Source organism: Ruditapes philippinarum, unplaced genomic scaffold, assembly GCF_026571515.1.
Source record: "Ruditapes philippinarum isolate M1 unplaced genomic scaffold, ASM2657151v2 ctg3438_1_1_1_1, whole genome shotgun sequence".
NCBI classification, from domain to species: domain Eukaryota; kingdom Metazoa; phylum Mollusca; class Bivalvia; order Venerida; family Veneridae; genus Ruditapes; species Ruditapes philippinarum.
Genome location: NW_026859150.1, coordinates 1 through 25,673, shown reverse-complemented (window position 1 = coordinate 25,673; position 25,673 = coordinate 1). Strand labels below are relative to the sequence as shown.

General features: G+C 33.7%; 1 protein-coding gene across 1 annotated transcript; it reads left to right on the top strand.

Annotated features, from left to right (window-relative positions):
* Positions 1 to 24,832, top strand: LOC132755426 (uncharacterized; the record flags this gene model as incomplete). Its single annotated transcript, XM_060746291.1, has 8 exons — positions 1 to 390; positions 893 to 964; positions 2,151 to 2,379; positions 2,676 to 2,741; positions 20,154 to 21,573; positions 21,778 to 21,903; positions 24,332 to 24,377; positions 24,757 to 24,832. Coding segments are annotated over exons 1-8 (2,425 nt in total), but the record flags the coding sequence as incomplete, so codon positions are not given.
* Positions 24,833 to 25,673: the final 841 nt, after the last annotated feature.

The following is a 25,673-nucleotide window of genomic DNA, read 5'->3' as shown; positions in this document are numbered from 1 at the left end:
ATGTCACATAAGCCAGAAAACCGTATCAATCTATTTCGTTTACAAATACTCATTATAGATGGAGGCCTCCTTGTTTTGAGAAGTTTAATTGACCAGACCCTGACTGCTCAAGGCATAACTCTTAGTGCATGTTTGAATCAAGGAAAGCCAACAATTACACATTTGAAAAACAAAGGCGTTATAACACAGGAACAATACGACATATTGTTCCCAACAGATGGTCATGTCCCAACAACGTCAGAAATGGACTTAACGCTGATATTCATTTTTCTTCTAAGATGCTTGAGGTGTTTTGGACTGAATAGGAATTTCGACTGGAAGGCTTCACTTATATCAACCGATGTATCAATTGAGGCAGATATATGTCGGTTAAAAGCTCATCGAAATGATGTAAGTACGCTATGAAAAAGTAATTAATATATATAGCGTTCCGTGTAACAGAAGAACGACATACTTTCTCTTGAACACAAGTCAAATGATGTAAAAGTTATAACTATTTCTCGTCAGATCAAAAGTGTTTTGCTATAAGCAGTTTTAACGTTTTTAATTGAACAGAAATGCATTCACAAGAAATTAAACGTTCTTTTGCACAATTGTGTCATTTGTAATTTCCATTGTTTTATTCCAATATATATCCACGTATTGTATGCTTATGTTGAATGTCTGTTATATGACAGGCTTGCACTAAAGGTGTTATAGAAGTGAAATTGTCCATAATTTCTGTCCCAGCGATAGCTGAAATACCAACCAACTAAAGTTCGTACATCACTTCAATAATAACAGTATAATTTTCCATTGGCAGGTCATGTTTGAAACCGTCAATGTCTTCCAAACAAAGGAGCTTATGTGGGTATTTTCACTTAAACACTGGTACTTTTAATTATTATTTCAGATTAGCCATAAAACACAGACAACAGATATAGAAGCACATGACTTTGTAACATTGTGGAAGGACATAGAGCAGGTAATAACATAGGTTTGCAACAACTGATCATGACCTCGCTGAACAATTGTCATAGAGATAAATAGACGGTTATACGAGTACTAGATGCATTTCAAATAATAAAATCGTCTCTGTTTACATTTCAAGTACATCTTTAATTAAACTATATGAAACTGCATAAAGCTATATTATGTTCGAAAATGATTTTCAGTAAGAATTTCTTAGAGTTCAATTGATAAAAGTATTTTAATCAAAGATGACTATATATTTAAGGTGGTAGGATCTTCATAGAAAAATTAGCTTTTTTTTCAAGGGCAAAGTAGGGAAAACTGTTTAGTATGATTGAAGAAAATCATGATTGAAACAAATGAATAAAATGTTGGTCAAGATTCTCCAAGTAACTCTAAGTATTTTTTTTGAAATGGTTGTTTTCAAGCATAGCCTAGCAAAACATAATTAATTTCAGTTTGTTTGTTTATTTATTTACCCCTTCAAAAAAGTGGGGGTATGTTGCTTTGCATTTTTCTGTCGGTCGGTCCGTGGGTCTGTCGGTTTATAGACATATGTTTCCCGAGTGATAACTAGAGAACGCTTAGGCTCAGGATGTCCAGTAGATAAAACCTGTTGATATGGGGGTCGAGGTGTCCAAGATCAAGGTCACATTGACTTTGTAGGTTTAAACGGTTTCCGATCAATAACTAAAGAATGCTTAGCCTTGAAATTTCAAACTTGGAATGGTGATTGCTCATAAACAGAGATGGCCTCTTTTGATTTAGGGGTAAAGAGGTCAATGGTCAAGGTCACATTGACCTTGTAGGTTAAAACGGTTTCCGAATCAATACTGGTTGCTCATTTATAACTTAAAGTGGATACAAATAGATGTTACAAAAGCCATGCTCAACTTCTTAAAACAGTTAAAAGAATAAATGTTTTAACTGAAAATGCTTAGTATTTTTTTATAAATATGGCCACATGTTCGTTAATATGGTGCATCTGTATATAATTTTATGTCTATAAAATCACCGTGCGTATTGAATACATGGACAATATGTTTTTTATTTTTATAATTCATTTTCTTCATTCATTTTATTCCGTCTTTTATGACTTAACATTAACATGAATAAGTTAACAAACACCAAAGCTAAATTTGAGGATGCATGCATTAAAAACATCGTAGTTGATATTTCCTGTTTAATTTCCTTCTCAGATTCTTGTCCGACTTAGCTCTCCAGCTCTGAATATTCAGCAAACAATTGACGATTTCAAAACCTGCCCTCTAGATCCAGAGGAAGAGAAAAGGGTTCAAGAAGAAATACAAAAATGGAAAGACTATGAGGCTGATGTTGATCGGTTGAAAGAAGAAATGACAAATGTAAAAGAGAGGGTCACTGAAGTGGAGAAAACCCAAGAGGAGATCAAAACACGACTAGAAGAAGGTTTCTTCTTTGATATTTTTTCATATTACGACGCGGTCCATTGCTTTGAAAAATATACCTGGTGTAGTTATTTTCTCGGACGTAGAGCAAAAGATAATTGCACTACTGTTAATCACCTTTCTTTAAAACAAAAATCAATATTTTTCAATACCGTTTGGAGAAATATAAATATGTGAATGGAATATAATGCAATGTTTCGAAAATTACAATTTAGTTTCATACGACTTTAAAAAGATATAAAATTTAGAAAATAATCAGGATATATAGTGATAAAATATGTATCTATTTGATAACAGAGAAAAGAAACGAAGTCGTCTCTTTTATGCAGACAGAGGAGGGAAAATATCAAAATCGCAAGAAGGGTAAGTAAATGTCAGTTTATGTATATATGTATTTATTTTCAGGTTGGTCAATATATATATAGGATATTCAAGTTTTTTTTATATTAATACAGGATTTATTTTCATCGAGTGGTATGAAAACAAATATTTTAAGAGTTGCAGTGTTCACTTGTGAAATATGATTATTTCCATATTGCAAGATGTAATTAATCTTGTATTTAGTAGAATGAATTTTGAAATATACAGTTTTCCTTTTTTTACATTACAATTTAAAAGACTTTCCCTAGAATATTATATATTAGAAAAAAGTCCGACGAGACACCAATGAAAATACGGAAAATATCTTTCACTGCAGGGGATAATATTTTTTACAGTGAAAATAGGGAAAACAAAATAAGCATGGTATTTCATCAATATTTCTTAATATTCCCTTTATAAGACACTAATAAGTCAATTAATTTAGGTTTGGAATTTAAACATTTTGCAATAATAAAATGTCGAAAATGGAGAAGCTTTATATGAAAAACTGTAAATGAAATCTGAACGGTCTATTGTAATTTATTTTGAGATATGAATATGTCAATTTCAATGAACCTTATGCAATAGCCTTTGCCAGGCAGTTGGACGTAGTTGGACGTGGTATTAATAAAATCTGATTGCAAGTGGGCCATGACGATATTTGTAACTATTGACTGCAAGTTGGTTATGACGGTATTTATAACCTCTGACTGCAAGTTAGTCACGATGGTGTTTATAAACAATGACTGGACTGCAAGTTGGTCACGATGGTAAAAATAAACTATGACAGCAAATTGGTCATGACAGTATTTATAACCTCTGACTGCAAGTTGGTCATGGCAGTATTTACAACCTCTGACTGCAAGTTAGTCACGACGGTATTTATAACCTCTGACTGCAAGTTGGTCAGGATGGTAATTATAAACTATGACAGCAAGTTGGTCATGACAGTATTTATAGACTATGACTGCGAGTTGGTCACGCCAGTATTTATAACCTCTGACTGCAAGTTGGTCATGACAGTATTTATAGACTATGACTTCAAGTTGGTCACGACGGTATTTATAACATCTGACTGCAAGTTGGTCACGATGGTATTTATAAACTATGAAAAGCAAGTTGGTCATGACAGTATTTATAGACTATGACTGCAAGTTGGTCACGACGGTATTTATAACCTCTGACTGCAAGTTGGTTACGATGGTATTTATAACCTCCGACTACAAGTTGGTCATGACAGTATTTTCAAACTATGACTGCAAGTTTGTCACGACGGTATTTAATTCCTCTGACTGCAAGTTGGTCACGGCAGTATTTAATTCCTCTGACTGCAAATTAGTCACGATGGTATTTATAACCTCTGACTGCAAGTTGGACTTGACAGTATATATAACCTCTGACTGCAAGTTGTTCACGATGGTATTTATAACCTCTGACTGCAAGTTGGTCATGACAATATTTATAAACTATGACTGCAAGTTGGTCACGACGGTATATATTACCTCTGACTGCAAGTTAGTCACGATGGTAATTATAAACTATGATAGAAAGTTGGTCATGACAATATTTATCAACTAAGACTGCAAGTTGATCACGACGGTACAGTGTAACTTCCGAATTCCGGAACTTCTGAAATCCGGAAACTTCTAAAAACCGAACAATTTTTTCAGTCCCGATTTTTTCCCTTCTATTTTCTATTAATATAATACTTCTGAATTCCGGAACTTCTAAATTCTGAATTCCGGACGATATTTTCGTAAAATTAGAGTCAAATCAATGCAATTTTACCTCCAAAAACCGGAAATATCCAAAGGTGTGAAATACATTGTAAACCCTGCAGGAAGATTTAATCTCCCTATCGATTGTTTACTAATTAGCGGTGATCGTGTAATTTGACACGCGTTAAAAATCACAAACTGTGAAATGGTATGTTTGAAGTGATGCGGTTAATCAAAGTAATTTACGGCGGTCAGTTAATTTGAAGTGTTTATTGGCGGATTATATGACAATTAATTGGACAATGTATGCATCAAAAGTCTTTAGGGATTTTATTGCATTTGATGTAATAATTAATTAACTAGCATCGGACGATATGTAAGTTTATGCAATTAACAACATTTCTTCAAACTGATAGAAATTCAAAAGCATTTGCAAGTAAGATAAAAATGTATTCTTTTCATTCACATCTTTATCTTGATTAAAAGACTATTATATATGATATTACAGTAAAGGCCACTTCTTCCTTGAAATTTAGTGATATTAAGTGGCTTAGTCTTGTCCGCATTATCATAAACCTCTGAATTCCGGAAACCTCTGAAATCCGAATTTTTTGACAAGTCCCATGGGTGTTCGGTTTTCGGAAGTTACACCGTATTTATTTCCTCTGACTGCAAGTTGGTCACGATGGTATTTATTACCTCTGACTGCAAGTTGGTCACGACGGTATTTAATTCTTCTGACTGCATGTTGGTCACGACGGTATTTATTTCCCCTGACTGCATATTGGGCACGATGGTATTAATAACCTCTGACTGCAAGTTGGACTTGACAGTATTTATAACCTCTAGCAGCAAGTAGCCGTAGCAGCAGAAACAATATAAACAAAATCTTAAATTTGTACAATTAGTAGGTTTGTGACACTTAATATCTTTGGGTGGGCGATTTTCAGGTGTATATATAGTGGATATTTGTTTCGAGTAGATATGAAATATTGTCACCAAAAAGTGAATATATATATATAATATATATATATATATATATATATATCACTTTTTGGTATATATATAGAAGAAAAATTGAGAATGACATATTTAGTCTAAGACATTATGTTGACATTTTGCCAAGAGGCAAACAATGTTTTGACTGCAAGAATTTTATGACCGGAACTCAGCATTGGTCCAGACTCTTATAACAAGAGTAGTATAGGGGCCTGTTTGGCGCCACGACTGCGCATGCGCGGCGCCATATTGGATTCTATATTTAGAATAACATCATCGTTTTATTCTTAGAATGACATCATCCTTCTATTTTTAGAATGTTATCACCCGTCTATTTTTAGAAATCTATTTTTAATCACCTTGATGTATACGGAGCTGACTCGTATACACGATCAAGGGTTTCAATCGAGGACATTGTAGGTCAGGTCCTCGGCCCAAGACGGAGAGATACTTATCTTCATCACAGATAAAATAAATGTCTGTAAATAGATACGTGCTTAACATTTGAATTTATAAAAGAGTTAAATAAAAAAAATACAAATAGTTTTTTAATATGTTCAAAATAAATAATATTTATACATTTAATATCTATAAAATATAACTTGTTTACTCTTCAACATCTAATAAGGAAATGACTGTAATGGCGTAGCGTCCTTATAGACTGTGCATGTGCCGATCTATTTTTAGTCGCGGTATTTCACAATCACCAGGAGCTATTTCATCAGCCCCACGCAGGTGTCAATGAAAGAAAAAGCATTAGGCATTAAGTACAGTCGCCGCTTAGTCTAGGCTTATAATACCTAGCGGACCTATGTTGAACAAAAACCCTTTGACCTTCGTTACTAAATATAGCTTTTCATTATTGACCAACACAAAAGATGAAAATAATTAATTATCCTTTCAAATGCAGCGACCGTCAAGTACCTGCGTCGCTCAGTCTAGATTCACAATACCTAGCGGAACTATTTTGAACAAAAACCCTTTATCCTTCGTTAAAAAGGTCATTAAATGGCATTGAGACATAAATGGTTTACCTCATGCGTGTCGGACAAAGTAATCAAATCGCATTCATGAAACAACATTTGAAAAGTAGTTAAAAAGCCAGTACAGCAGTTAGGCGTGATAATTACATTTTTGTACATGGATGGAAAGATATAAGATTTTTTTCTCAGCAAAACATGTGTAAAATTTTAACAGAAAAATGCGTTTCGTCTTTTGATTTTTTTCGCATCAAATGATAGACCTGCCAGAATGCTTCGAAATAAACCCTAGGTTCTCGATTCGATTTTCATCCATTCTCGAGTTATGGCCCTTTAGCGGTTTTTAAACCATTTTTTAAGTCCATAAAACCCTTAGATTTATATACCGTTTGAAAGATCTCTGCGAGTAGATACAGAAAATGTATTATTATATGGATCTATCTCTTACCGTTTCTAAGATAGGAGAGTTTGAATATGGTTGACAAAATCACTCATGCATAAAATGATGATTATCCACTTATTTCTAGACATAATACGGGCATGTTGCATATCGAACGACAGGTCTTGACAAATGCTACAAGCTCGAACTAACAAACCGGAAGTGAAATCACTCATTCGTAAAATTATTAAAATAACTAAATTAAGCTTACCACTAGTCTTTACTCCTCGCCTATCAAACTATTTATGACAAGTCACTATAGCCTATCGTTAAACGGTCCAGTTACGACAGGTTTAAACCGGAAATTTTGATCAGCCGATGAAATTGAAGAACGATGACGTCTAAAAATAGACAGCCTCGTTTTGAACCCACTCTCAACCAATCAAAATGGAGAACGATGACGTTCTTACCAGAAATAGACATGACTTGCCCAGTGGAGAGTATATAAGAGAGCGCTCTAGCCCCCTTCCTCATTCTGACTTCTGAACTCTAACCGACAACATGGAAAACATAGCAGCTACTTTTGAAATAATGGTGAATTCTTTCACAGACGCCGATGAACTGATGAATTTTGCGGCGACGTGGGGGATACAGGGTGCGGTTCCAACTATTTCAGTTAAGGAACCCACAAAATGGAGAGAACTTCGTAAATGAACAAATGGAAAAATTATTCGACAGTTTAGACGACACAATGCAGAACTGAGAAGATGTTAACCTGGAAGATTTAGATTTGGCGCTAGAGTATGTAAGAAAACAAGAGGAAATCAAGGTTGCAGTAAGAGCACTATTATTTGACGAAGAAATGGATAAGATACAAACTAAAAGGAAAAAATAATTCATTAAATTTTAAAACCTCAATAGTGACCATTGAAAATGATGACCAAATGTGTATGGCGAGGGCGATCGGAGTCAGTTGGGCGAAACTCAATAGATGTACACCGGAAGAATGGAAAGAGATTGCCAAATACCGTCAAAAGAAATCCAATGTACAACTTATACTAGAACACCAGCAAGTACACCAGAAAGTTACTACAAACATTTGAGGAATAAACAGAGAGACGAACAGAGACAGTTAGCGGTGGCCATCAGCCAATAAGCATGAGTGCCTTTACATCGTCCAGCCAGTTTAAACGACGTAGAGGCGTTTGAAGAAGTGTTGGGAGTGCGCGTGATGATGGTCAGCGCCATACTAGGCAACAAGTTCATTACCAGCCCTAGTAAAGACGAGTGTACATGCATTTACCAGTTCCTCGTGGACGACGACCACTTTCACGCCATAAGCAGCATCACGGGTTTCTTCAGCACGAGGTATTTCTGCGACCAATGCCTCAAACACTACAACAATATAGACAGACATCAATGTGAGACCTCGTGTATAGTATGTAAGACGAATAATTGCCCGGAAACAGAAAATACAGTCATTGGAACCCACTGTAAATAATCTTGTCCGGTCTCATGGATTGATCTATTAAGTACTCTGATAGAAAATAACCGTCGTAAGCTTTCATATTATGAGCAAATACTTTGAAATATTCGTGCTTGGGGGGAAATAACCATTCGCCACATTTTCTGCAGTGTCGGCACTTTCGAACGTACTCCTCTGAATCCACATTTACCCGGACACGGTCCTGGGTCTTCATAATCATGTAGCTCAGAGTTGTCACATTCGTCGCACCGCGTTCCGCATTTTTTACATATAGATTTAGGGGTCAATGGCTTATCGATACATTTTGGACACACAGTATGTGCTACTACAAAATTCGGACGATAAGTGGCTTTTCCGCACCAAGATGTTTTACAGTGTTAATTATTTAGAGCAAGATTTACATACCTGTTGTGTTTGACAGTCCTTACAATCTCGTTTTCTACTCAGTACATATCCATTTTCACACTCCGACACTTCATCCTGACTACATTCAAAATCAAAAAATAAAAATTTAGAATTAGAATGTTCTTTGGCTGGTATTGATCTGAGATAACATAAATGTCCTTCCATCACGTATTGTTCGCACGAGTAACACAAATATTCTCCACACTCATGGTCTTCTTTCTTCCTTTTGTCTGTCCTTATGACTTTGTAGCATGTTGGGCATTTCCAGTATTTTGACACTGGGATAGTCCAATGGGTTTTCCTTTGAATTTTCCTTTGTTGTGTACTAGTTTCTCTAAATGTTTATTATAACACTCTTCTGATCCGCATGTCATATTGCAGTTTATTTTCTGTTTCCGGGCAATTATTCGTCTTACATACTATACACGAGGTCTCACATTGATGTCTTTCTATATTATTGTTTTTGCATACGTCCTTTCTGATTTATTTATTATCGTATACTGAAGCTCCCGTGGGGCGTCGGACCTATAAGAGGGTTCCGCTTGAGGCTCATCCCCACTCCCTACTTGTATCCCTGGTGACTGTGGGTACCACTCCCCGTCTTTCACACAAGCAGTCGCCATCTTATCCATTTCTTTGTCAAATAATAGTGCTCTTACTGCACCCTCGATTTCCTCTTGCTTTCTTGCATACTTTAGCGCCAAAACTCAATCTTCCAGGTTAACGTCTTCTCAGTTTTGCACTGTGTCGTCTAAACTGTCGAATAATTTTTCCATTTGATCATTCACGAAGTCATCTCCATATTGTGGGTTCCTTAACTGAAATAGTCGGAACCGCACCCCGGTAAAATCCTGTATCCCCCACGTCACCGCAAAATTCATCAGTTCACCATTATTATAAAAGTAGCTGCTATGTTTTCCATGTTGTCGGTTAGAGTTCTGAAGTCAGAATGACGAAGGGGGCTAGAGCGCTCTCTTATATACTCTCCACTGGGCAAGTCAAGTCTATTTCTGGAAAGAACGTCATCGTTCTCCATTTTGATTGGTTGAGAGTGGATTCATAACGAGGCTGCCTGTTTTTAGACGTCATCTTCTTCAATTTCATTGGCTGATCAGAAATAGCAATACCGGTTTAAACCTGTCGTAAATGGACCGTATAGGCTATAGTGACTTGTCATAAATAGTTTGATAGGCGAGGAGTAAAGACTGGTCGTAAGCTTATTTAAGTTATTTTAATAATTTTACGAATGAGTGATTTCACTTCCGGTTTGCTAGTTCGAGCTTGTAGCATTTGTCAAGACCTTTGGTTTGATATGCAACATGCCCGTGTTATGTCTAGAAATAAGTGGATAATCGTCATTTTACGCATGAGTGATTTTGTCAGCCATATTCAAACTCTCCTATCTCAGAAATGGTAAGAGATAGATCCATATAATAATACATTTTCTGTATCTACTCGCAGAGATCTTTCAAACGGTATATAAATCTAAGTGTTTTATGGACTTTGAAAAAATGGTTTAAAAACCGCTAAAGGGACATAACTCGAGAATGGCTGAAAATCGAATCGAGACCCTAAGGTTTATTTCGAAGCATTCTGGCAGGTCTATCATTTGATGCGAAAAAAATCAAAATGTATATCGTAAAATGTTGCACAAAAGACGAAAAACGCATTTTTCTGATAAAATGTTATGCATGTTTTGCTGAGATAAACTATTATAACTTTCTAACCATGTACAAAAATGTAATTATCACGCCTAACTGCTGTACTGGCTTTTCCAATGTTGTTTGATGAATGCGATTTGATTACTTTGTCCGACACGCACCAGGTGAACCATTTACGCCTCAATGCCATTTAATGATTTTTTTTAACAAAGGATAAAGGGTTTTTGTTCAAAATAGTTCCGCTAGGTATTGTGAATCTAGACTGAGCGACGCAGGTACTTGACAGTCGCTGCGTTTGAAGGGATAATTAATTCTTTTCATCTTTTGTGTTGTTCAACAATGAAAAGCTTTATTTTGTAACGAAGGACAAAGGGTTTTTGTTCAACATAGGTCCGCTAGGTATTATGAGCCTAGACTAAGCGGCGACTGTACTTAATCTTTCATTGACACCTGCGTGGGGCTGATGAAATAGCTCCTGGTGATTGTGAAATACCGCGACTAAAAATAGATCGGCACATACACAGTCTACAAGGACGCTACGCCATTACAGTCATTTCCTTACTAGATGTTGAAGAGTAAACAAGTTATATTTTACAGATATTAAATGTATAAATATTATTTATTTTGAACAAATTAAAAAACTATTTGTATTTTTTTAATTTAACTCATTTATAAATTAAAATGTTAAGCACGTATCTATTTACAGACATTTCTTTTATCTGTTATGAAGGTAATTATCTCTCTGTCAAGGGCCGAGGACCTGACCTACAATGTCCGCGATTCAAGACCTAGATCGTGTATACGAGTCAGCTCCGCATACTTCCGGGGGATTTAAAATAGATTTCTAAAAAAAGGCGGATGATAACATTCTAAAAATAGAAGGATGATGTCATTCTAAAAATAGAACGATGATGTCATTCTAAAAATAGAATCAAAAATGGTGCCGCGCATGCGCAGTCGTGGCGCCAAACTGGCCGCTATACTACTAACAAGGATTTGGTGACTTATATTATCTTCAGCCAGTTTTTGCTTATATTTTATTCTCGATGTGTCTTTTTTATAAGAACTTTTAGGCTTAGATGGTCAAGAGGCGTGCTTCAGCCCCTTGAGCCCTTCGCCGTGGACCCATGCATAATCTCTATTTATAAAAAGTGCCCAATGCATATAACTTTATCAGAAGGGCTAGCAACAACATTTTCCTAATTGCTAAAAAATATGTCCTGTTATCAATGCTTATAAATAATCAACTGAAGCATGAAAAGTGCTCTCAAGCAACACAGCTTAACATGGTTAGTCTCAATAGTTTGACTGCAAAACCGACCAATTGTTTACAAACTGATATTATATAAATAACACATGGGTTTGTGGGTAACAGTAAAAATATCATCTCGAGGAAAATACTGTTACCCGAGGCGTAGCCGAGGGTAACAGTATTTTTACGAGGGATGATATTTTTACTGTTACTCACAAACCCATGTGTTATTTTTATTTTATTACCCCGAACAAAAATACTGAGATGATCTGAAATTGTCAACTAAATCTAACTGTAACAAAAATAAACCAAGAATAACAATAACTAAACTGTCCTTACCTTTTAAGTTTTAAGTGTACTTTACCGTAGGCCTACTTGAGAAGTTTTCTTTTTCTTTCAGTCTTTAAGCAAGTGATGATATCTACAAATCATAAACATACAATAAGCTAGGTTTTATTTAGGAAACAAAACACTAACCCATTTATACGGTTATGATCTGTGAAATCGGATCCTTCTGTTTCCAGAATATTCTTAGCATGGTTTTTGACAAAATAACGATGATATCCTATGTCCACCATATCTGTAACGTTTCACTGACTAAATTTGTTAAATAATCCTTTGTTGCATGCTTAAATCGTCTGTATGTTCCAGTTTGACACATTATTTACATTGCAATTACTTCCGTTGAAAACGGATGTTCACTTTTCGACTATTCAGCAAAAAGATATTTTATACGCGAAAAGCTCACCAGGGTGCAAACAACTAAATTTTATGAGTGTCATAGGGACTCAAGAGGAGAAATTGATGTCCTATCGGGGTTTAACGTTGAAAATAAGAATGAATCGAGAACAAAATGGCGGCCATTTCATTTCATTTTATTAAGGAAATAGACCACGTGACCTCTTAAAAAATACTGTTACCTATGTAACAGTACAAAATTCGTAGTCACGTGGTACACTTGCATTAACAGTAAGAATAACTCCCAGAGGCCTATGGGAAATTAGCATGACGAAAAAAGTGAGGGGTAATAATACATTATGTAAGATGTCATTCGGAAATGCCTCGGCTATAATCTAAACAATAAGGAGTGAAAGTAGTTCTACCACGTGGTTTCAGATGTTAATATAAAGAGAGAGAGAAATGTAAAACGAATGTTCATATAATTGACATCCAAAAGACAATTAAGACTGTTCCGGTACAACTATGATTGAAAATATATCTGACAACCATTTTAAATTTAAATTTGCCCACTGATGTACAATTTTAAACAAATACGACTGAATGTCTTAAGGTTGCCATTTTGAACTTTCGGTTTCTACAGCCATAATAATAAATATACAAATAATGTACTGCTTGGTTTTGTATCTATGGATTCATTTAATTTAGGTGGGCATTTACTTGATATATTGGAAATAAACATGTAAACAACTCTGAGCATTAAATTTCCATTTGTTTAAATGTCTAGTTTCTAATCGTAGGTTAGACCGAAATACCGTATCCGTTCTGTGTTTTCATACTATTGTGTTCGAGGTCCTTATCCGAAGACTGACGAAAAGTGCCGAGTAGATGGGATTGGTAAGATGACTCTCTTTACGAAGGGCGACTGTCGTAAATAACAAAAAGCACTGGTCCACAATCTGTACGGCAACATAATTAAAAGCACAGTGGAGCCAGAACTATCTCTGTATATGCACCTTTTCGTTGTTCAGCAACTGTTGTTATTCATCATCAGTAACTATGTCAATGAAATATTATTCTCTCCCTCTGAGGGTAAATCGTGAAAGAATATGTTGGATTACAGCCTTAATCAATGACCCGCAAAGTATACATATTATGCTATTCTACCTGTTCAGTAAAATGAAATCGTCCGTTTGGGTATTACCAATAGGCAAAAGAATCATCGTCGGCCAAAATTATAAGGTATATGGGCATGGCTCAATTGTTCTAGCACCCATTATTTCATGAGCATTTTCTGCAAAAATGGCTTTTTTCATTGAAAAGCCTCCTGTTACAAGTTCAAAGTGCTATGAAACTATAAAGATGCTTCAATACTATACAATTATAAGAAATAAGTAATAACTATTAAAGTGGACCAAGCTATATCTCATGAAACATATTTTAAAAATTATATTACCCGTGAAATTATATTGTTTCTATTACCTTATTTGACAGAGTCTCTCTATTATCCAACACACGTGGATATCGTTCGTAAACAATAAATTGTTCTAGAACAAAAAGTTTTTAAACAGTATGTAATAATTGATTATATACGTCATTTACTAGTCAGAACATTTTACTAGATCTTCTTTATTTTGCTTTTTCATACAAGTATTTTGGAAGTATTCTCAAAATTAGAATATAAACGTTTGCAGTAGATTAATAGTTTTACGAATAAGAAATAACAATTAACTAAAATGTCCCTTCAGGGCGTCCGTAAATAAACAACACTATCAAATCTTCAACATATTACATTTAAATAAGATTTTTTCAAGAAATAAATGTATGAGTGTTAAATTTTAAGAAACAGCTGCTAATCAGTTCTAGAATTATTTTCTTCTAAATTTAGTCAAAACTAAAGAACTTTGCTGGAACGTTATTTTCCAAAATCGATATGGGCATTGGGATTCTTTTCGGACGAGGTTAACAGTGTTGTTTTTGAATTCAATCGTTATAATGTAAATTAAAGAGAGGTAACTCTTCAATACATATTGGAAGTATTTTCTGTATGGGTTGAGAAGTTGTCACCCCTTTCACTGTGTTTCCTATCAGAATGACAATGCAGGCAATTTTATGATTTTATGTTTTACAATTTGTAAATGTTTTGTATGGATGAGACTTTAATAAAGATTATATGGATCTATATATGCTTCTGAAAGTCACTAAATATAAATATAAATTTTTCCTCCGCCAACATGGAACAAAAAAACACTTTCATATCTATTTTTAAATGTCTATAACATACCGCACGTGTATGATTGAAACTTTTTTTTATGATATCTGATGTTAATCAGCTTGTTATTTATGACCGAACTGAAGTTTTGGTGAGTAGGAAGGTACAATAAGTGAGATCACAACAATATTTGTTCAAGCGGAGTATTTTAATACGTGTTGAATGTATTTCTACCACGTGCATGGTTTTCACAGAGAGGTTGATGTTTGATCATGTATAACGAATGTATGCATTTGTCATCCAAAGTCTGTTTCGGTACAATGATGATTGGATATATGTCGTGTCTGACAACAGTTTGTAATGGTTTAAATGCATTTTTATGTTCCTACCTCCATTCTCTCGACCTTTCACCATTTTGGTATTTTTGTTGTTGTTAAATTAATAAAATGTGCTACATTTGAAATTATGCTTTCTATGGGTAATCGTTTCTATAATATTCTTCCTCCGATGTGTTTGATTTTAGAAAAAGGAAGAAACGTTGAATGCGACCAGCTAGTATGTGGTCTTGTTTCAGTGAGTAGAGCTCATACATATTTGAGCACTACTGAGATAATAATGTCCTCTTCCATGCGAGTTCTGTTACCCTGTACCCACAATTAACATTACTATTTTATTTTTTTACTTAGCCATACTCTTTAGTGACTTATAAATACTTACTTAGTAATGATCAGAAGCAGAGTTTTAAGAGCAATAATGGTTCTTAGAAATAACTCACAGAGATTTCTTGATTGGGTTGCTAGACCGGCAACTTATAAATGAATAAATAAAACGTCTCGCAAGGTGACATTTTGCTTGTTTACCATTAAAATAACTCACACTTGAGCACGAAATTTCTTTCAAACTCCATTAAATGTAGGCTTAAACTTCCCGCCTTCAACTAAAAGAAAATAAAATTAAAATTTAACAAAAAAATAGAATAAGATATAATAGATATTCATGTATTTTATTATTTATTTATGTATTTAATTATTTAATTATTTATTAATTTATTCATTGTCATCTATTTATTTATTTATTTATTTATTTGTTTATCAATTAATTAATTTCACTGTTCATTCATTCATTTATTCATTCATTCATTCATTCATTCCATTATTCATTCATTCATCTATTCATTCATTCATTCATGCATGCATTCGTTAGTTTGTTCGTCCGTCCGTCCATCCATCCATATATCCATCCATCCATCCTTTCATTCACACACTCATTCATTTAATTAATTAATTAATTCATTCATTTATCATTCATTCATTCATTCATTCATGCACGCCAAGCGAAAATGTCGATAATTTCCAAGTTAAAAATGACGCGGGCGCAGAGCGATAACACGCTAGTTATCGGGGGTTTGAGGCAAGATATAATAAATAAAACACCGCCCCGCGGGGGAGCGGACAAAGATTTTCGATATAAACGGAGGGGCGCGGAGCGAAAACACACTAATAAACGGGGGCGCGAGATAAATAAATACAACTTCGCCCCAAGTACCCGGAAATTAGCGTGTTTTCACTGTGCGACCACGTGGTTTGAAATATTTATTCAACCAAGCGTAAAGTTGAGTAAAAAAAGTTAAAATGACAGGGCACAGGCGAAGTTTAATAAATAATTCAAACACACTAATTACCTTGTTGTCGCTCCTATCCCCTGTCATTTTAACTTGTTAATTCTCGAATTTTTGTTTGGTAGGGTTGCATGGCGATGAAAACGAATGACACAAGCCAGCCAGTATAGATTCAAAATAAAAATAAATGTGTTTCATTTTGCATGTTGTTTTTTCATCTCCCTATTAACATCTCTAATGAAAATATGAAAAAACGAAACGTTAATATCATTTACAAAGTTGGCATGTGAAAAAATAAACCGCAAAGTAAAACATTGTCTTGGAATTGAACTGTCTAAATAGTGAAATGTCATAAAAGTGAAATGTCTTGAATTTTCTCTGCAGTGATATGTTTAAAGGTCAAGTCAGAATTTCGTGTCATCTCTGGTAACTGTAAAAAAAACCTTTCCACATACCAAGACAAATCATCTTTGTATCCGCAATTAATGAAAAGTGACACCGTGACTTTCATGAAATGTTTTGAATAATAGTCGGAGGTAGAAAATTTCATCAGATCCAAAAGAGCATATATGATGGACTTGGTACAAATACAATATATGCCATATTATACTGAAACTGAACTTATGCACCTTCTAATTTTCATCATTCTGGCAACAGCCATAATTCATCAATAAGCAATCAAGATATATTGAAAGAACTTGTATGAATGTCTTTCAGTTATCGTGATGATTTGTGCATTTGTTTTAGCTTATATCATTATTTCATGTCTAAACATACTGTTTTTGGAAAAACAATTAAAATTAAGATATGTTATTTGTTTTCTACGATGGTATATCTTCATAATTATGTTACCTTTTTTAGATAAAGATATTACTATTAGTCCTCAATCGGTTTAACCGAAGGGGACTTTAGGTTTACCATCCGTCCGTCTGTCCGTCCGTCTGTCCGTCCGAACAAACCCAGAGGTACTTGTGTGACTTGGAGAACAATTGGAACAGTAAATTCTCTTTGATCCTTTTTATTCCGTTTTTACGTGTGTGTCATTTTTTCAAGCCTTGTGTGACTAAAAATGGCCAAAAAGATCAAAGGAAAAGTCACATAAGTACCATTTACAACGCAAAAAGTACTGGAAATATATTTGTGAATCTTTAAATATGGATGGATGGCAATATGGAGATAATGCACGTCTTTTTCTATTATTCCTATGTTAAATATTCTGGTTGCTATGGCAACAAACAGACTGAAAATATGGCAAAATCTTACACAAACTGGATCCAGTGATAACCCAAAAAGTTCTGAATTATTTTAATTAAACTTGAACTATGGGTAGATGGCAGTTTGGAGATTATGCTCGTCTTTTTATTTCCTTCTTATGATGAAAAAGATGGTTGTCAAGGCAACAAATAGGCTTAAAACATGTCATAATAATAATTTTTGTGATTAATCAAAACGAGTTGAACATTTTTATGAAACTTAAAATCTGAATAGATGTCAGTATGACAATTATTCACATCATTTTTATCTTGACTATAGGGAGTATATTGAGAGATGTCATACTTACCAAACATTAGCAACCTCGTCAAGATTTCTGATTCTAGTTTTTAGGCTTTTTCACTATAAGTTCTTTATTTCTTAATGTATTTACTTCAAACTTCAAATATAAGTTTTTGGTCATCAACCACATCAAATGTGACAAGGTTTACAACTCTAGCACAACAATTATCAGAATAACCACCCTTGAACTTAGAATTTTTATGAAAAAAAAAATTAATAACTTTTTTATTTCTTAATTTATCTATTTCAGACTTCATATATATGTTTCTTATAATCACTCAAATCATTTGTGAGAAGGTTCAATACACTAGCAAGACTATTTCCCGAATTATGTCCCCTAACACTTAGATTGTTTTTGAGAAATTGGTATATTTTACTCCAACTTCTTCATTACTTATAGGATTGACTTCAAACTCCCACATCATAATGATATGACAAGGTTATAAATCTGGTATCTATATTTCCAGAATTATCTCCTCCTTAATCTTTTCTTATTCATTCTGTTTAACTTTCTTATTATTTCATGGATTAACTTCAAATTCAAAATGAACATTCATTATCAACACCTACATTACTGATTTTTTTTTTAATTATACTTACACAATGTATGAAAATGTTCATAAGTCGTGCATCTTTATTTCAAGAGTTATCTCCTTTTTAAGAATTTTGCTTATAAAAATGTTATATTTTGTAATTATTGTCATTGCCATTATCATATCATTATCATTATCATTATTATTATTATTATTATTATTATTATTATTATTATTATTATTATTATTATTATTATTATTATTATCATTTTATTTGGTATTATTGTTATTATCATTATTATTATGGAATATTCTGCAATCGAAATGATCAAAATGGTTATGTTGGGCTTGCCGTGCAAATGCATGTCCCAATTGCAGTGCCTTCAGTACTTTGATTCATTTCACGAGAGCTGTCCCTTCATGTGAAATAGCCATCAAAATATGTATGTTACCGTTCATCCCGCGCAGTTGAAATAAAACAGACGAGAACTAAAATCAAGATTGATGGATGCCAGTTTTGTACGATTGTAAGATTTTTAATGTATTTTATGTTATTTTATATTTACAAAATTAACATTATTAATATTAGGGGAAAGTAACTTAACATTCCATTCTGAAAAGGTAGGCAGAATTAAACCAATTCAAAATTATTTGAGAAAAGGTGCTTTCTTATGAGACTTCGGATTTCATTTTTAACGCTTCATTTTTAACCTCATTGAAGCGGTTACATTTGTTTTTGATTTCAGAGGCGTAGCTTGACCAGATAGGTTGTATGTAGAATTGCGCAAAAGGGTAAATTTGGTTAGATCTAAGAGGAAGCTCTAAGATTTTCATCGTTTATAAACGCATGTTAGATTAAAGTCACAAAATAGCAGCTGTAAGTGTGGTTTACTCTTGAAAGGTGGCTGATATTTCATTTAATTTCATATATATGATATCTCATTTCTATTGATGGACGGGGCTACAGTATATTTAAACTGCTTTTGATCATGTAACATTGTTGTAAAAAGATATCACTCGCAAAGTTAGTATTAGTGTCTTCACAGTAAACGAAATCACTGTACCATGTCTTGCGAGCCTATACAATTCAATATGTACCTTGTCTTGCTAGTACAAGCATCACTTTACCCTTCTTGGAACCTATATATTTTATCTGGAAGTAGACTGGTTTATATAAACTGTGGTCTTTATGAGGAAACATGATCGGCATTCAATAAGTGTTCGAATCTTCGATACCTGGATTGAAAGACAGATTCCTTAATAAACGGCTCCTTATTTATGAAGACCTCTTGTATTTTGCTGTACATTATTCCAGTTTTATTACATGACTTTAAATCAATTAACCAAACCTATCTGTTTATAAACAAATGCACTCGCTATTTTACTCGCTTGTAATATAAAGAGAGAAGTAATGTAAATGATTATATAAAGTAGAAAACAAGGGCACCCAATTGTGATGATGAAAATAATAATAATTAATAAATTAATATGAAATAATATCAATAATATAAACAGCGTCATGAATATGATATAGCCGTTTACCTATTCAATGTCAAAGGCGCATACTATAGTTTTCATATGGACATTTAGGAAGAACAAATAAAGAAATATTTCAGCCAAATGAATGGGTCATCTAGCTATGTTTTTTATACATTTTTTCATATACAGTTTATCTATATAAATTCGCAGCATACTTTTTTGTTTATTTTTTTTTTTTGGGGTTTAAGTATAACATCAGGATATGTTGACAAATAAGCAAAATGTTGAAATGTACTTTTCGATAAAAAGAGATATAAAGCTAAATGGTAACCAGCTTGATTATTCACTAGTGACTTACAGCTTCGTTTCGTATTCGACTCAGTAGTGTTTTGAACATTTGATTTTAGGCTATATGTTTAAATAATTCATTTACTTATAAAGTTTCTTATATTTCTTTTCAGAACTTAAAGAAGATCTGATGAGATTCTACAAATGGAGTCACAGCAAAGTTCTACTTTCGCCGCTTTTTGAAGAGAAAGATACGCCGTTGGCTTCTTTCTATATCAGGCCTGAATTAACTGTTAAAAAATTGCAGGAGTTGTTCAAAACTTGGGGTGTGGCTAACCGAGAAATATATCTAAAGGCTGATGCTGGACTCGGAAAAACTACATTTTCAAAATATCTAGCGACATCTTGGTACCAGGCGCATTGTCCAGATAAGGATGTGCCACATTTTGAAAAGAATGATATTTACTGTATGCGTGACTTTGACTTCGTATTTCTGGTGTTATTGCGAGATTCGAACACTTCATGTTCTGTTGATGAACTCATTTTTAAACTTATTGTTTCAAATCTGGTCAACTCAAAATCGTTCACGGAAGAATTTATGCAGGAACTACTGAGTCGTGAAAATTGCCTAGTGATTCTTGATGGCCTTGATGAATGGACTCATCCGAATAGGAATTGTGAGAGAGCACCACGATCAATCCCCCACAGGAACGTTCGAGAAAATTGTACAATTCTAACGACAACGAGACCATGGAAATTAGGAGATTTGAATTTAAGTTCGAATGAATTAGGGAAAACCGTAGAACTTACCGAACTAAATTACTACTCAGCAAGAACACTTATAAGACGAGCATTACTAAGATTGAAATCTCCTCCTCATAACATGTCAATAGAAATAGATGACGCTACTTTAGTTAATGAAATCTTCAATAGCCGGGTTGCTCACCTTGCATACGTGCCTTTACTTCTAATGTATATGATTTGCTTAAGGTGTGAAGGATTCAATATAGGAAATTCAAAATGTGAACTGTATGTAAAAATAGTCGAACTCCTCTTATTAAGAACGACGCAGAAATACGGAGATATTTCACAAACCCTTTCTTCCAGTGATGTCCCAGCATGCTTTACTGAACATGATAAATGTAAGGAATACTTCCCACTCCTGGTGAATTTAGGACAACTAGCTTATCATACATTATCAAATAAAACAAGAGAAAACACGCTGGTATTTGATGGATCAGTTACTGAGAAATATCTCACACCAGAAGAGATGAAATTCACTCTTCACTCGGGAATATTGTCTCAAAGTACAACAACAAATCTAACTAAAAAGGTTAGTAAAGTGTCATTTTCCCACAAAACAGTTCAAGAATTCTTTGCAGCCATATTTATAAGTTATGAAAAAGAGGCTCAGTCAATTGTTCTAGAAAAATGTAGAACTGTTCAAGATATTCTAGACATGTCAAAAATTTGGGAATTTGTAATTGAATTGAATTCTGACCGGATGTGTGCAATATCAAATGATTTGATGTCTGTGATAAATGAAGACGAGATTACACGCGACTATAGAACTAGGACACGTGGCGAGGACATGTACACTACTCCATTGCATAACATACAGAAAATGATCATGTCGTGTTTACAAGAAATGCCTGAAAGTGAAAATATTCAATTATGTTTACAAGATTTCTTCATTGACGTCAGTACCGTGCACAGTGAGCAGTTGCAACGTTTGTTAAAACAAAATAAAACCAACATAAAATCACTTCATATAGACACAAGACATATTTCCATCAGTTTACGTGAAATTATAGAGTTATTCTCTCTCAAAGATCTCAGTCATATACAGAAACTTCACTATATAGGTAGCAGGAAGAGCAAGAAGGAGGCGGAGACAAATCGTATATTGTTTCCCAGTATGCAGTACGTATCTTTGATGCGTGGTGGGTTGACAAATGATGAAGAAAATCTGAGTGAAAATTTGTGGAAATTACAAAACTTACAACAATTATATATTCAATTCTTCACGTTATCTCACAAAAAACTGGAAACATTTTTCAATTTTATCTCGGGTCAAAGTTCAATGAAAAAGTTAACATTGTGGGGGTTAGTGAGTAAGGAACATGGCACCAGCCACCACTTTGATTGTAAGAGATTGAACTTGGACTTGTCTCAACATTCAACTTTATCAAAGTTAGACTTGGTTAAGTTACCTTGGAGGCTACAATTAAATATATCAACACCGTCATTAGTTAAGGTTAAGTTGGGGAAAATCAATCTAGATAAAAGTTCATTGTTACTGTCACGTGACATGCTGAATATTAAAAGTGTGACGTTGTGGTTGTTAAGAATGTCTGCAGGATGTTTACAGAACTTTATTACCGTGTTGGAAATTCTTCCGCAGTCAGTTACAGTATACATGAGCGACATTAAACCGGTAAGAGAATATGATCGTTTTAGAGAAAATATTCGGAGTTCACAAACTTTTCATGTGATGCAAGACAACAGCTATTGTGGGGGGTTTTTTGTGTTCAGAACAAGAAAACCAAGTACAGAATAAACGAAACAAAATATTGTTAAATAAACAGAAGAAATAACCTCAAGACTTTTAAATGAAAACAATTTAAAAATGGACACTTAAACTGTTAAAAACAAAATGGCGATTTCTTCAAATTTATGCATATACTGTATAGCTTGTCATTAATTTTAAAAACATTTCTTTCTGTTTAAAGTTTAATTAAGGAACAGTTGTTTATAAAGAAATAATAACATTTGAAAAAGGATAAATAATTCAAGAAAGTTTTCTACCGGAACGTTATGGATGAAAAAAAAAAGAATTTGGAAATATTTCACAGGTAAGAGATTTTTTATTGAATTATTTTATATATAATTTTATATAAGTTATCAAAGTATTGAAATAGATTATTAAAGTGAAATATATTATAAACTTTTCCATGATAAATAAAAAAAACAACTATATATAATAAATAAAACTACTTTTATATTTTCAATAAATTATTTATTCTTAAAGTAGATTTTATAGTTAAAATAAAACCTTTAACTATTTTAGTCAGATAAGACACATGAAAATAAAAACACTTGTTTAAAAGCTACCGCCTCAAATATTTTCAAAGTACATTGACATAATTATGGCTTTGACACTTTGCACCATCATGTCCCCAACCTGTATACAGGAGGAGGTAATTTTATCAAGCATTTTGACAGAATTATGCCCCTTTTTTACTTAGAATTTATGTTAAAGTTTGCATATTACTTCAAATATTTTCAAAGTCTATTGACATATGACTTTATAACTTTGCACACTTGTTGATTATCATGCCTCCAACCTGTAGACAGGAGAAGGAAACTGTATAAACCATTTTTGACAGAATGATGACCCTTTTTCAACTTAGAATTTATGTTAATGTTTGCATACCACCTTATATATATTCAAAGTCCATTGACATATGGCTTTGAGACTGTGCACACTTGTTCATCATCATGCCCTCAACCTGTAGACAGAGGGAGGTAACTATATTAAGCATTGTGACAGAGGTATGCCCTTTTTTCCAGCTTAGAATTAACGTTAAAGATTGCGTACCACCTCAAATATTTTCAAAGTCCATTGACATATGGCTTTGAGACTTTGCACACTTGTTCAACATCATGCCCCAAACCTGTTAGCAGGAGGAGGATATTTTATCAAGCATTTTGACAGAATTATGCCCCTTTTTACATAGAATTTATGTAAAAGTTTGTGTACCACCTCAAATATTTTCAAAGTCCATTGACATTTGGCTTTGAAACTTTGCACACTTGTTCACCAGCATGTCCCAAACCTGTAGACAGGAGGAGGTAACTCTATCAAGCATTTTGGCTGAATTATCCCCTTTTTTGACTTAAAATGTATGTAAACGTTTTGGATACCACCTCAAATATTTTCATATCCCGTTGACATCTGGCTTTGAAACAAGTTTAAATGTTATACACTTCTTTGAGAGTATTATATGCTCTTTTTGAAAATAAATTACATTATCAAGACTCTTTTACTATCAAGCACTAAAATAGTCGAGCGTGCTTTCCTACCGACAGCTCCCCGAGGAACAATAAATGTTTCTTATGTGTATATAAATTATTTTTTAAAGTTCTTCTCTTTATCTACACGAGCTAATGCTTAGTTTCAAACATTTATTTTGTATTGCAACCACTGACTTTTTATGTAACTGTTTTTTGTTGTTTTTTTTAGCAAACGCAACCGCTTATGTTTTAAAATGAGCGCTATTTCACATACAAATATGAAATTTGTGATATCAGTTTATGATTAAGATTTTATATCTGCTTTTGTTTATAGTTTACAATATTACTTGTTAATTGTGATGGAGAGTAATAATTTTCAGGTGAGCGATATAAGTGTTATGATGACCCTCTTGTTTGAAGTATTCTTTACTGCAATATCTTTTCTTCAATGTGTTCAACCTTAGTAGTAAGAAAAAGTGGAACGTGGTTCCCGCTTGCTGGAGGCTCTTGTTTTATATGCAACTTATAATGAACTTTGTGATAAGTACCACATAAAGCTTTGATTAATCTTTATCTGCTTTTCTTTTATAGACTATTAAAGTTTGCAATAATAATTGGTCCACGTCAAAAGGAGCCTTTAAAATCAGGCGAACGATATATTGAATCATTACGGCTCTCTTGTTCAAAACATTTTATGAACAAGACAATGTTCGGGTTGTAAGAATATGTATTAATCATGTGTCTTTATTCTCGTTTCAGCGGCCTTGGATCAAAATTTCAAAATCTTCCCGATGCAGAATCACTCGAGAAATTTTACTGTTAGGATTTGTGTGGTGTAAGATCACTTTCAGGAGATTTGAACTTCATAGAAACAAATATACAATGTTGCTATGACAAGGTAAGCCTTTGAATTTTTCCTTATGATTCCATTGAAAGTTGAATAAATTCCAAACAAAAATAGTTTACTACAATATCGTAGATAGCTTCAATGACAGCATGCAGTGGTTCTACTCAGGTGTCAGTCCTTGCTCAGTTTGTTTTCGAAAGGGCCCTGGTTCTTTTCGCATATCAGCTAATGTTAAATATCTTAATTCACTTGGCCGGCGTGAGTTAGTGGTTCTATTCTGATGGCACCTCTTGATCAGTTGGCATACGGAAGGCTTGTGTTTTACTTAATTGTCAGCCCATATTCAGTTAGGATACTGGAGATCCCTGGTTCTATTTGGAAATAAACTAGTACTAAGTAGTTTTATTCATTTGGCTGAAAACAGACAGTGATTCTACTCTAGTGTCAGTCTATGTTCAGTTGACTTACTGAAAACTCGTTTTTCTGCTCTGATATCAGTTCATGCTATTATTTAATTAAGAATGAGTCAGCTCGGATATCAGCTCTTGCATGAATAATTCAACTCAGTTCGCTTACGGAAGGCCAGTGGTTCTACTCATATGTCAAGTCGTATAATGATGAATATAAAGGGCAATTAAATATATATTCTTTTAATAATTCTATCAATATATAGCCAATTAACTTTAACAGTAAATATGTTGCCAGTAAATATAATCACTAATGAATTTATGTAAGCATTTTCAGAGTGTATTTAATATGCTATTTAATATGATTTGTAAAATAAGTTTACACATGTCGATTTTATTAACTAATTACTTTTACTTACTAC